Source organism: Ascaphus truei, chromosome 1 (genome assembly GCF_040206685.1).
Source record: "Ascaphus truei isolate aAscTru1 chromosome 1, aAscTru1.hap1, whole genome shotgun sequence".
Classification (NCBI taxonomy): Eukaryota; Metazoa; Chordata; class Amphibia; order Anura; family Ascaphidae; genus Ascaphus; species Ascaphus truei.
This window is the reverse complement of record NC_134483.1, coordinates 203,147,302-203,160,461: the sequence shown is the minus strand read 5'-3', so window position 1 is coordinate 203,160,461 and position 13,160 is coordinate 203,147,302. Positions and strand designations below refer to the sequence as shown.

General features: G+C 43.1%; 1 protein-coding gene across 6 annotated transcripts in view; it reads right to left on the bottom strand.

The window, feature by feature from the left end:
• LOC142495188 (uncharacterized) overlaps positions 1-13,160 on the bottom strand; it is a 220,402-nt gene that overhangs the window by 103,062 nt on the left and 104,180 nt on the right. For 5 of the 6 annotated variants that reach the window (XM_075600351.1, XM_075600360.1, XM_075600335.1 and 2 more), the window contains 2 exons: positions 7,319-7,450; positions 3,283-3,339 (listed from right to left, as the gene is read on the bottom strand). In XM_075600351.1, the coding sequence (XP_075456466.1) occupies positions 3,283-3,339; positions 7,319-7,450 (189 nt within the window). The remainder of the gene's footprint in view (positions 1-3,282; positions 3,340-7,318; positions 7,451-13,160) is intronic. The other variant, XM_075600342.1, reaches the window with a different exon arrangement.

Here is a 13,160-nt window from a genome sequence, read left to right as displayed (position 1 = left end):
AGCTGTACCAGGCAAATTACCCTAAACTTATACAAACCCTGAGAGAGGACGTTACGCGTTGGGCCAACTACAAAATTTCATGGATAGGGAAGATTCACTGCATTAAAATGAACCTGTTGCCTCGCCATATATACCTTTATCAGACCCTCCCAGACCCTCCCAGTGCCGTTAGGATTGAGGGATATCCTCTCGCTTCAATCCGGGAGGGAAAAGAGCGAGAGTGGGTAAACAGATAATGCGCAAAAAAACAGGGGGAGGGGGGCTAGCGGTACCTTGCTTGTTATCCTATTACAAGGCGGTACAATTATGCCAAATTGTGCAATGGCACACCAACCCAGACTCAAAGAGATGGGTAGCTCTGGAGAAAGAACTCTGCTCCCCGGTTGAGCTGGAACATTTAATTGGCTTCCCAAAAAGGTGCGATTAAGCACCAAACAGCCGCTTTCCTCAATGACCAATTCACTCTCGGTGTGGGAGAACACCAGGCTCAAATGTAACCTGACCCACAATCATCGGGAATGACCCCACTATGGGGTAATCCATTATTTGCTCCGGGGCTGACCAGTACGGACTTCACAATCTGGAAAACCAATCACATTTATAGATTGGTGGACCTGGAGGGTAGAAGAGCCATACAAACTTTTGACATCCTTAAATCTAGCAACAATATTCCCAATGCTGAATTCTTTAGATACCTCCAGGTCAGAGCATTTTATCAAGCCCAACAACCTATAAGTCAATTAACGAATTTTGAAAAGCTCTGTCGCTCAGGGACGACCACAAAGGGACTCACATCGCAGTTGTACAAGGAAGTAACGGATTCTGGCTCGACTGTGACAGAGAAACTTAGTTATATGACCAAATGGGAGACGGACTTAGGAGAGGTATTAGACCTGGAGGAGTGGAAAAAAATTGTGCAAGCAGTATCCAAAAGTTCCCTGTGTACGACCCTAAGGGAGAACGCATATAAAGTTATGATGAGATGGTACCATACTCCCACAAAATTGGCTACATTTCTGCCCAGTTACTCCCCATTGTGTCCGAGACAATGTGGACAACAGGCAGAATTGTTACACATGCTGTGGTCTTGCCCTAAACTAACCGCGGTCTGGGATTCAATCAACGATTGGCTGGTCAGGATTCTAGGCATACAAATCCCGCCTGACCTGTGGTTGTTCCTTCTAAATAGGCCGCACCCGGGCTTTTCCAAAGCAACAAATAAATTGATAGAGCACTTCGCGACGGCGGTGCGGGGGGAGATCGCAGAAAGATGGAAACAAAATGAGATTCCACAGATTGCTACTATTCGGAATTTGGACAGTATGCCAGATGGAGAAACTGACGAGTCTGGACAATTATACTGGCGAAAATAATCTAAAAGTCTGGATGCCTTGGTTGGCTCAGACAGACATACCGGGGGTAGATAGGTCCACGATATGGCAATGATAGTGAGGAATGCGTTCTCCCTTGGTGTTCAGGCACAGGATTATGCACACAGGACATTTTAGGAATAAGGGCATAGTCCGAACAGGGCCTCAAGGTGGGAGTCGCTAGCGTAGCAGGGGATAAATCCGACCCCCCAGGAAGCGATGAGCCGGAAGACACGGGGCTCCCAGTGGAACCACAGCGGAAGATTTCTCCCCCCCCCCCCTCTACTACCCTTACCCCCCTCTTTCCCTCAGGTTTCTGAAGGTTGTATGTCGGTCGGTCTCCCCAGTCTGTCTTGTTATTGTCTGTTGAAAATATTTGACACATGAACGAAGGACACTGTTTTGTAAATGCTTTACATGGGAATGTACGCAATGTCTGTAGAACATGTGAACTATTAATAAAATAGTTGGAAAAAAAAAAAGGTTCTCCACCACAATGGATTTCAGTGAGATTTATTTTTGTGTTTAAAAGACTTGAAGTATTGCATTGCATAACATGAATATTAACCTTATTATCTTAATATCTAATTGCTCCTGATCAGGATGGTGGCCACCTTGTACAATTTGCTATAATTCTTTCCCAGGCATACTGTAACTGAATTGTATAAATATATATATTTCATTAAATGTTCTAATATGGGGAGCTGCTGCTATTAAAATCAGACAAATTCTGAAAAATTAAAAAAAAAACAGTCCACGGGATCAATTAATTAAACTTTACAAAATACAATAATCGATCACCCCAGGGAGCAAATCGGAAATGTTTGGCCCGATTTTGTACACATTTATTCAAAGTTTATAGACTTTCGTATCTACCTCTTATAAGTGATGCACTCTATGCTGGCAACAAGTATTGCTACAGCAACATGTCCGAGTGATTGGGAAGGGTGTGATATAGGTGTTCAGTGTACATAATTATAGGTGCAATATCCCATATGGGAATATTTTTATTTTACTAGAAGTTGAAAAACCTCAGCTTTCCTGTCCCCACCTGTAGTAGCATGTAGCACCCTTTTGTAATACACACGGCTGGTAACGCTAGCCGTATCCTCTTCTGTGGTGTGAAATATCACTGGCTCAAATTTACTTAATCTATTTCACTGATCTAAATAGCAACTCGTCAGTTATGGGTATTTCAGAGAAACAACACAGGAACAATTATATTGTGCTGACTGGTGCAACTAAGTACAGGCATACCCCGCATTAATGTACGCAATGGGTCCAGAGCATGTATGTAAAGTACAAATGTACTTAAAGTCAAGCACTACCCTTTTCCCACTTATCGATGCTCCGGTACAGGTAGGGAGCTGGTATTACTGTTCAGGACGTGCTGACAGGCGCATGCGCAAGCTGCCGTTTGCCTATTGGGAGAGGGGAATCAGCACGTCACTACTAAGGCGGTCTGTAGGGCAGAATAAGTGTCCGTACTCGCGAAGCGAGCGTACGGACACAGGAGTATGGTGCTATTGAAAATATGTCCTTACTCGCGAGTGTACTTAAAGTGAGTGTCCTTAAACAGATGCCTGTACAGATGTTGCCAGATTCATCTCCACCCTGCCTGTGGCCTGATCACAGCCACATGCAGAGCAGGGGGGGAATTGGACTCTCATTCTGAAGCAGGGACCCCCGCTGTGTTAATCATTATGGGCAATTAGTATACTGAGTTTTGGCCATGGGGAAGCTGGTAATCTGGCTGTGGTCAGGCTGCATTTCAGCTGCATTTCCTTGGGGCAAACTGCTAAATGAATGTGACTGCATCTGTATGCTTGAAATATTGTTGTACATCTCAGGATTGTTACTAGAAATCATGCTGCGCACAAAAATAGGAGAATAAAACAAGGAATAAACATACCATGAATGAAAGCTCCTGCTGTGTCCTTTCCAACTCGGCTTCCAACGTCTGGATAAGCTGTGAGACAAACCAATGAGAAAGGTATTCCATGGTTTAGCATGGAAAGGTTTTAACATAGGAAGCACAATATCAGTTCCACTTTTGCTGATCACCCAGGTCATGTTACTTACCTCAACAGTTTTAATCAAAACTAGATACAAACGTGTACGCTACGAACTTCTACCTATTGTTCAAACTGCTCAGTAACAAATAATACTCCCAAATCACCTGATCTAGTGACAGAATAAAGATATATTTGCCATGTGGTTTTAGACTATGTGGCTTTAAAATAAGTTGGATGGTGGGCAATTTTAGAGCCACCAGAAAAAGAGAACAGAAAAGGAAGTCGTTTTGAGGGCGTGGGCGTCAAATGTAGAAAAGCACATTTCAAAACCATCACATTCCCCGAGGGATCTTGGGCAATTAACATTATCTCTCTTTGGCCCAGATGCACCAAGCTCCGTTAAATCGGGGCAAATAATGTTAGGTTACCTGAATTAGTAACGGATGGTATTTTCCCAGAGTTTAATTCCTGTTTACAAAAGGTACATTTATGCAAAAAACGACAGCAGTTGTTTAACTAATTGGCATAGGTTTAATGTCACGTTAAATTAGCGCTGACCTGCATAAGCTTCAAATAAAATGGCTCGCATAGTGCCAGTCTTACCTACACGTGATATTACTACCGTCTAGGGCAGAGGAGCGCAGACTTTTTGAGCTGCGCCCCCCTGCCAGCTCCTCCTTGCTTCGCTTGTGTGCGGCGTCAAATAACGCCGCAGGGTCACGTGACCCCGTTTTCATGGAGACGGCCGTGTAACATCACCCCACGTCACTTGACGCCGTGTTTCCATGGCGATGCGTCACAGTGTCTAAATCAAGGTAAATTTTATTGTTGCAGAGGCCTCACGCGATGCCCAGGCATTTCATTTAAATGCCTCGGGAAAGAGAACGGGGCCTCTGCAAGCAGCGCGCCCCCCCAAAAAAATCTAACGCCCCCATTTGGCGCACCGCTGATCTAGGGAGACGGAGAATACGTGGAGACACACCGGTGCCCTAAAAGGAACAAACCTAAATTACCTGGGATATATGCAAATTTCAATCACTTGAGTATACTTTGCATACTTACTCAAATTAACATATATTGCAGATCTTAAGCGTGTTTCTTTTTGTGCACGGGTATTTCTTCACGTGTTGTATAAAGGTGAGAGGTATTTGGGACTCTAGTAAAATAGGACACCTCTTTCTTCTCTATTGCTCTCCACAAAGAACATTGCTGCCTGTCTGAAGCTCGCCAAAGAGCACATAGATCCACAACACTTCTGGAACAATGTTCTCTGGACAGACGAGTCAAAGGTAGACATTTCTGGCCTCAACGAGAAACGTTATGTTTGGCAAAAACCAAACAGTGCATTCGAACAGAAGAACCTCATCAAAACCATCAAGCATGGTAGTGGGAGTGTAATGGTCTGGGGCTGCTTTGCTGCCTCAGGTCATGAGGTGAAGCAGTTTTGTATGGAGGAATGGGCCAAAATTCCTCAAAATCGATGAGAGACTAACCAGCAGTTACAGGAAACACTTAGATGAAGTCATTTCTGCACAAGGGGGTGCCACCAGGTACTGAAACTAAAGGTTCACATACTTTTTCACACATGGATATTGAATGTTGAATAATTTGTTGATAAATATTGAAAAAGTATCATGTTTTTAAGTAATTTGTTTGAGCAGGTTATCGTTATCTATTATTAGGACTTAGATTAAGATCTAATAACATTTTAGGTTTGAACAATGTATGCTATACGGAAACATCATTTGCCATTTTATCAACTTCTATCATATTAACATGTAGTTTATGAGGCGCAAGTGCTGGTAGGGTAAACTAAAGGCCGTCATTAGAGTACCTCGTTTATTGGAATATGTATGAGAATGTTTAACAGGAAACAGAACAAAAATAGCCTGAGGCAAGACAAATATTTTTTTTTGCAACCCTGATTAAACTTCATAATTTTGTCTTAAGCACACATTTGGCAAGGCTGTCATTAATAATACATATATATATATACAGCTAAACCCCGTTATAACGCGCCTCGTTATACCGCGATTCGGTTATAACGCGGTTTTCCCGTGGCTCCCGTTTTTTTAAAAAAAAAAAAAAAAAAAAAAAAAAATTTTTTTTAAAAAATTTTTTTTTACATTTTTTTTTTTGCACACTGCACACACTCACTGCACACACACTGCTCATTGCTCACACTGCCACACTGCACACACACTGCACACTGCACACACACTGCTCATTGCTCACACTGACACACTGCACACACACTGCTCATTGCTCACTGCCACACTGCACACACACTGCACACTGCACACACACTGCTCATTGCTCACACTGACACACTGCACACACACTGACCACACTCACGCACACTCACACACACTTACGCACACTCACGCACACTTACAGACACTCACACACACTCACACACACACACACACACACACACACACACACTTACACACACTTAGACACTCACACACACTTACACACACTTACACACACTTAGACACTCACACACACTCACACACACTCACACACACTCACACACACTCACACACACTTACACACTCACAGACACTCACACACACTCACACACACTTACACACACTTAGACACTCACAGACACTCACACACACTCACACACACTCACACACACTTACACACTCACAGACACTCACACACACTCACACACACTCACACACACTTACACACTCACAGACACTCACACACACTCACACACACTTACACACACTTAGACACTCACAGACACTCACAGACACTCACACACACTCACACACACTCACACACACTCACACACACTCACACACACTCACACACACTTACACACTCACAGACACTCACAGACACTCACACACACTTACACACACACTCAGACACACACTCAGACACTTACACACACTCACAGACACTTACCCACACTCACACCCATATACACACACACACTTTCTCTCCCATATATACATACACACACACTCTCTCACTCTACACAGACGGGCCGCGACCAGCACCACCACCCGCTCCCCCCCCTCCTCCCGCGCAGGCAGCGGGAGCACCGGGGACAGCGGTGGGGAGAAGAAACCCCCCGCTACAACCTCCATGCAGGCAGCATGGTTCTGAGGTAAGCGGCGACCTGAGGGACATCCCCACTCCCATCTCCTGCCCCGCGGCCTGTCCCGCGGTGACAGGGTGAAGCGGGGACAGGAGGGACATCCCCGCTATCATCTCCTGCCCCGCGGCCTGTCCCGAGGTGACAGGGGGAAGCGGGGACAGGAGGGACATCCCCGCTCCCATCTCCTGCCCCGCGGCCTGTCCCGCGGTGACAGGGTGAAGCGGGGACAGGAGGGACATCCCCGCTCCCATCTCCTGCCCCGCGGCCTGTCCCGCGGTGACAGGGTGAAGCGGGGACAGGAGGGACATCCCCGCTCCCATCTCCTGCCCCGCGGCCTGTCCCGAGGTGACAGGGGGAAGCGGGGACAGGAGGGACATCCCCGCTCCCATCTCCTGCCCCGCGGCCTGTTCCGAGGTGACAGGGGGAAGCGGGGACAGGAGAGACATCCCCGCTCCCATCTCCTGCCCCGCGGCCTGTCCCGCGGTGACAGGGGGAAGCGGGGAGCGGAGGGACATGCCCGCTCCCATCTCCTGTCCCGCGGGATGAATATGCGCTAAAGCGCGGCGGCCATTTTTTTTTCTCGCGACCCCGTTAGTAACGCGGTGATCTCGGGGTGGACCCCGAGACCCGCGTTATAACGGGGTTTAGCTGTATATATATATATATATATATATATTTATTAATTAATAATACAAAGCTGTTCTGTTTTCTCCACCTGCTTTCCTGGTGCTTTTAATGGGAGTTGCTACATACAAGCTAACTTGAGAAATTTCATCTTCTCCTGTAGGTTACTTACCAGTTGCAAAACATACCTGTTTTTTGGCTTCAATGGTCTCCTCACTCGGTATCTCATCGTCTGCTGTGATCTCGACTACGTTTAGGTTTTCTTCTACGCAGGCCGCATCCTCAGTCGGGTCTAGGATTGTTCCCTCACACTTTGCAAGCTAAAAAGAAAAATGTATGCTCAAACTGTAGAAGGCATGAATCTAAGGAACAAACGTTTCCGAAGATCTCATTTTGAAATCACTTTGTACATTCCTTTTGGACAAGCTTACAATGTATTAAGTGCTGCTAGTGTAAATCCGTCACTATTATTCCCAGAAGATTCCATGTTTTTTATTGTCACTAGAAGTATGTATTGTTCTTTATTGAATATACCCCTAAATACATGAACTCTTGCACTGAAGTTTAAGCACACGTGTGTACAAGTCGCACAAAAATGTGTGTGCGCCAGTTCTTTACACAGCTACAGTATTACAACATCCACTTTATATTCACGCTCTCATTTGTATAACGCTTCTGTCAGCATAATGGAAAAAGTGGAAATTGTGGATTATTGCGGAATCCTCTTCACTACTCGTACCTCGCTTCACCAACACATTTGGGGTTAGCTGGGTTTAGTTTGAAGTCCCCAAAAAATAAGTATCTCCCTCAATCCTCATCTTAAGTTTGACTAAATTGAAGACGTACAGTATAGCAGCCAAAGATCTTGGTATCTGTGAGGTTCACAGGACATTAAGTCATGGAACAAAATGATATCTGTACATCAGTGTATACTTTAATTATTTTGTAATTATGGATTATGAAAGTCCTTATCCACATCCTTGTCGTTGTAGGACAAAGAAAGAATGGGCCGTATTGTCATTTTTTTTTAGCGACTAAAGAAAGAAAGGCTAATAAATGGCTTATCCCCACGTCCATTCATGGTGGTCTTGCATCAACACAATATTGTGTGCTCTGATGCACTGCACTATTTTCTTCTTGAAGCTGATTTCAAAGTAGGAAACTTGAAGGTTAACTCTATGTACAAAGGACTTTTGGAGGAAAATTGGAGCAAAGCGCAACGTTTTTGTATTGCGCCTCTTAGCGCCAATATATCAAGGTTTTTGCTCCAGTTGGTGCCCCGTGTGTTAGCTTGTGCTTTGTGCAGTGCCAAAAGTTGGAGCTAGGGAACAAGTACATGATAACATTTTGCGCCTCTATGGAGCGAGATGTAAGAAACTAGCGCAACACGCTTATTACACACTGTATGATGCACATTGGAGCACAACATTTATAGTATGTCAAAACTGTGCTTTAATGCATAGACCCCTACGTTTCTTACACATGCCACTGACTGTTCACCAGGGAGGATTATGTCACCTAATACATGACGGGGTTGTGATGCAGAAAAAAGGGGGAAATTATAACATTTAATAGAAACCATTATTATGTGTGTTGTGTATCTTCTCTTGAAGTTCTACAAATTGCGTCCTGATGCCCATGTATTGTATTATTTCATAGTAATGTAAATTGCAGTTTGATGCAGTGAAGTTAACCGCAAAGGGTAGTAAGTACACCAGGTTTATAAATGCATTTGTATTTCTTTGCTTTGTCTTACACAGTTACATAGTAGATGAGGTTGAAAAAGACATATGTCCATCAAGTTCAACCAATGTTAAATTTAGAAGAGCGATACTGGACTTTCCGGTATGGCGCCAGAGGCAGCAGACGCAAGGCACTGGGCTCTGGAGCGTCCGCACCCCACACGCAGCATATTCGCGGAGAAATTCATTTAAAAAAATCAATAATCTCCCGCAAGCAGTGTCAGAAGCAGAGCGGCTAATGGACAAGCAAGTTACCAGAAGATCCTCCGTGGCAACGAAGCAGCAGAGAGCGGAGAAGCCCCAGACTAAAAAAGACTCTCCCAAGATGGCGTATGCATGCAGGGCAAAGGAACAGGGTGAGGCTGAGCAGGAGCAGGAGATCGCCTGCACAGAAATCCTAAATGAACATGCTGATTTGGCCAAAGCATTGGCAAGGGAGCTGATGCCTGCAATCAACAAAAAGTTTGATGAACTGCAAAAATCTTTCAAAGGTGAGCTCTTCTTGCAAAACACAAGAATAGGAGAGGCTGAGACTAGGATAGGGGATCTAGAGGATGACCTAGGAGAAACTCGGAAGTAAGTTCAGGAGCTAACAACAAAAAAAAAGAATGAGAGAGAGAGAGACAGGAGAGAGGGGGAGAGGGGAGGAGAGAGAGATCGATCCGTGGGGGATGATGTGAGATACAGGGAGGGGGCGTGATGTGAGATGCAGGGGGGGGGGGGGGATGATGTGAGATGCAGGGGGGTTGATGTGAGATGCAGGGGGGGGATGTTTAAACCAAAATCATTACAAAATATATACACATTGTTTATTCAAAAGTATGAGTTAATAATTATTTATTAGAGAAAACACTAGGGTTAGGGAGTGATCACAAGACCACACCAATTGAAGCAAAGTGATGAATAAATATGTGGTAATTGAAGAAGTGGGTGCAAACTGTGAACTGAAAAGTGAATCAGAAAAGGGGGGGGGGGGGGAAAACACAAAATGAGTGTGTCTCCTAAAAAATTCACTATACTGCACTCCTACTTAATATAAAATTTAACCTTTAATATAATTACATAAAACTTAAATTACCAAATCGTTGTGTATTGTGCATTAAAAATATAGTTTAATTTATTTTTAATGCACAATACACAACGATTTGGTAATTTATGTTTTATGTAATTATATTAAAAGTTAAATTTTATATTAAGTAGGAGTGCAGTATAGTGAATTCTTTAGGAGACACACTCATTTTGTGATTCCCCCCCCCCTTTTCTGAATAATTATTTATTACTTCTACTGCTTTACATGTTTATTTTGAGATTTACCCATGTCGAACACGTGTCATTCAGATAGGGGTTCCCCGAAATGTTACAAAATACTTAAAGGGTTCCTCCAAACAAAAAAGGTTGGGAATCACTGCTTTAGAGTAACAACGTGGAATGTTAAGGAAGTCAATTTCCCTATTAAGCGTAAAAAAATCCTGAAATATCTCAAATGACTCAAAACTGAGATCGCATCAATTCAAGAGTCACATCTGAATGCAGAAGAGAGTTAAAAAAAACTCCAAAGGCACTGGGTAGGCAAGTGTATTTTCTCTCCAGCCAAGGCAAAAAAAAAAGGTGGCGTGGCTATCCTAATAAATAAATAGCTGCCGTATGAAATAATATCTCCATGGGGGGGATGCGGAAGGATGCATTGTCAAATGTCTGATTAAAGTACATAATGAGGAGTTAAATATTTATAATTTTATAATATATATGGGCTCAATGAATATGACCAAGCCTTTCTGCTAAATTTGTCTGACATGTTGCTGAACGAGAAAAATAATAATGTAATAGTAGGGGAGGGGGGACTTAATCTAGTGTTTGGCCCATTCTTAGATAAATCACAACAGCCACAAAGGACAGAGAAATTAAAAGCAGCTCAAAAAGGGGCAAAGGTGTTTATTGACACTAGGATTAGAGGATTGCTGGAGAGTGTTTAATCCCACAGAAAAGGAATACACGTTCTTCTCACACACCCACAATATATTCTCTAGGATAGACTACGTCTTTGCAAAGAGACAGATCGTGGGGAAGATTACAAATACTAAAATTAAGGACATAATTATAACTGATCATGCACCAGCGTGGGTAGATATTAGTGTGGGACAAAAAGCACACAGGGATAGAATTTGGAGATTCCCATCTAATTTGTATAACAATGAAGAATTTAGAGCATTTCTCCTAAATAATTGGCTAAGTTTTAAGGACACCAATGCTGGACAGTGTCTGGAGGGCACTCTGTATTGGGAAACTGGCAAGGCAGTCTCGAGGGGCCAAATTACAGCATATCTAAACACTAAGGAATGACAATTATCTGCAATTTGGCAAAGCTAGTGAAGAATTAATCAGAAGGTTTTGCAAGTTTAAACAAAGACCTATGATAGAAAACAGGGTGAGGTATATGAGATCCAAGGATATGTGCGAAATCTGGCTCCATAGAAAGGATGTAGTAAAAAAGAGAGGTGGGACACTGCTCAAACCATAATACCACATAGAAAAAATATATATAGTAAAGTAAGCCTGGTGCACGGGGAAAATGACTATGATAACAGAAAAAAAGTGACAGAGGTCACAAAAGTCACCTATTAATTGCACTCAAGGCAAAATGGTAGATACCAAACTTGTATGAAAGATCAAGACTGAGAGAGTATGCGTTCTAGTGAATCTAAGCCCTAAAAAGTGTCACGTTGAAGCCACAACTATTTAGCTAATCCTAACAACCATATACAGTACATGTTGAATAGTGTCTTGATAGGTCAATAGTATCACTCAATATAAGGAAAAATAAACGAATTTATGTCCAGATCTCGTAACATCCAAGTAAGGTAAGTATCTGAAAGGATATAAGTATCCGCAGTGTGGACCAGACAGAAAGGTCCCAGATGATGAATAAAGTATATACAAGAGGATACAAATACCCACTGAAAGACTAATGTCTAAAGTATGATAGGTGGTCAGTAAATTACCATATATCCACACAGAAAAAATGCCACGTTATCAAAAAATATATAATGGTGGCATCCACAGTTAAAATACAAAAAATAAAAACTTTTAATAAATGATCGCCGAGAGACAAGTGATATTCAAATAAATGCAAAAACAATGAGTATTAAAAAAACCCTTAGAGGGGAGCGGGTGGGAGAGGGTAGCGACAGAATGTATAGGGAAAATCACTAGGGTAATGGCATTATATAGGTCAAAAAGTGAGGTCCCTATTGTAGCTACCAAATAGCTAAAAACCCTGTAGGTAGAGTCAGAGTAGCGCACAAAACAACAAATGTAACGTGTATATACAATAATGCATAAGTCTAATCCTCTAATGGTAGCAAAGGGTATATGCTCCATAGAAAGGAACAAAAGAAAATGCACTTTAGGGATGGGAATTTCTATAAATCTGGAAATAAGGCCATATTCCAAGAATCCGGAAAACCCCAGGAGAAATTACACAGGCGGGCAGCTTGACACTCACTTCTATTTCTTCCATATTTAACTCCAAGGTAAGGATCTCACACTCCTATTCCCAAATCCTGTTTGTGGGACTGAAAACTAGCCTACAGTACCTTACCAGTCAATTAGTAAGGCCCTATGTAAGGTTTCGTTAGTTTCCCTATCGTGGAGTAGTTTATGATTTGTTTTGTCTTAAAGGGACGGTGGGCTCAATATGCAAAGAGGCAGAGGTGCCAGGTTATCGCATGCCCCTTTGCAGAATGAGAAATTCAGTGTCCCATTCACAAATCTCAACAGCTTATCAGAGCGTGGGAATTCTTCTGCCAGCCAATCACCGATTTGCTGGTATTGTAAAGCCGGGTGGGCACCTTTTCTCATTCTGCAAAGAGCCATGCGATAACCTGACACCTCTGTCTCTTTGCATACTGAGCCCACCCACTGCCCAGCCTCCACAGAGTCTGGGCTCTGGCAAATGGTGGCCGGATAGCCCTGTGTTAGCCCAGGATGTGGATATTCAAGCAGAAATGCAGTACCCCTCCTGTTCTAACACCTTGGCATCCCTGAGGCTTTCAAGTCCGGACTCCGAACAGACCCATAGGCACCATGCTTGGTAGCCATTTGGTCCCTCGGAATCCATGACTTGGAAATCCCACAGTTCATTCACAGGTTATCAGTACATATACCTATTAAATATAAATCTTTAATAAAATATACTGTGTTGTCTTCTGAGTGATACAAATATATAAGTCCCTATTCTGGTGTCAGGGATGGAGTGAGTGTATATATTGCCTATCCTCACTAGCCTCAT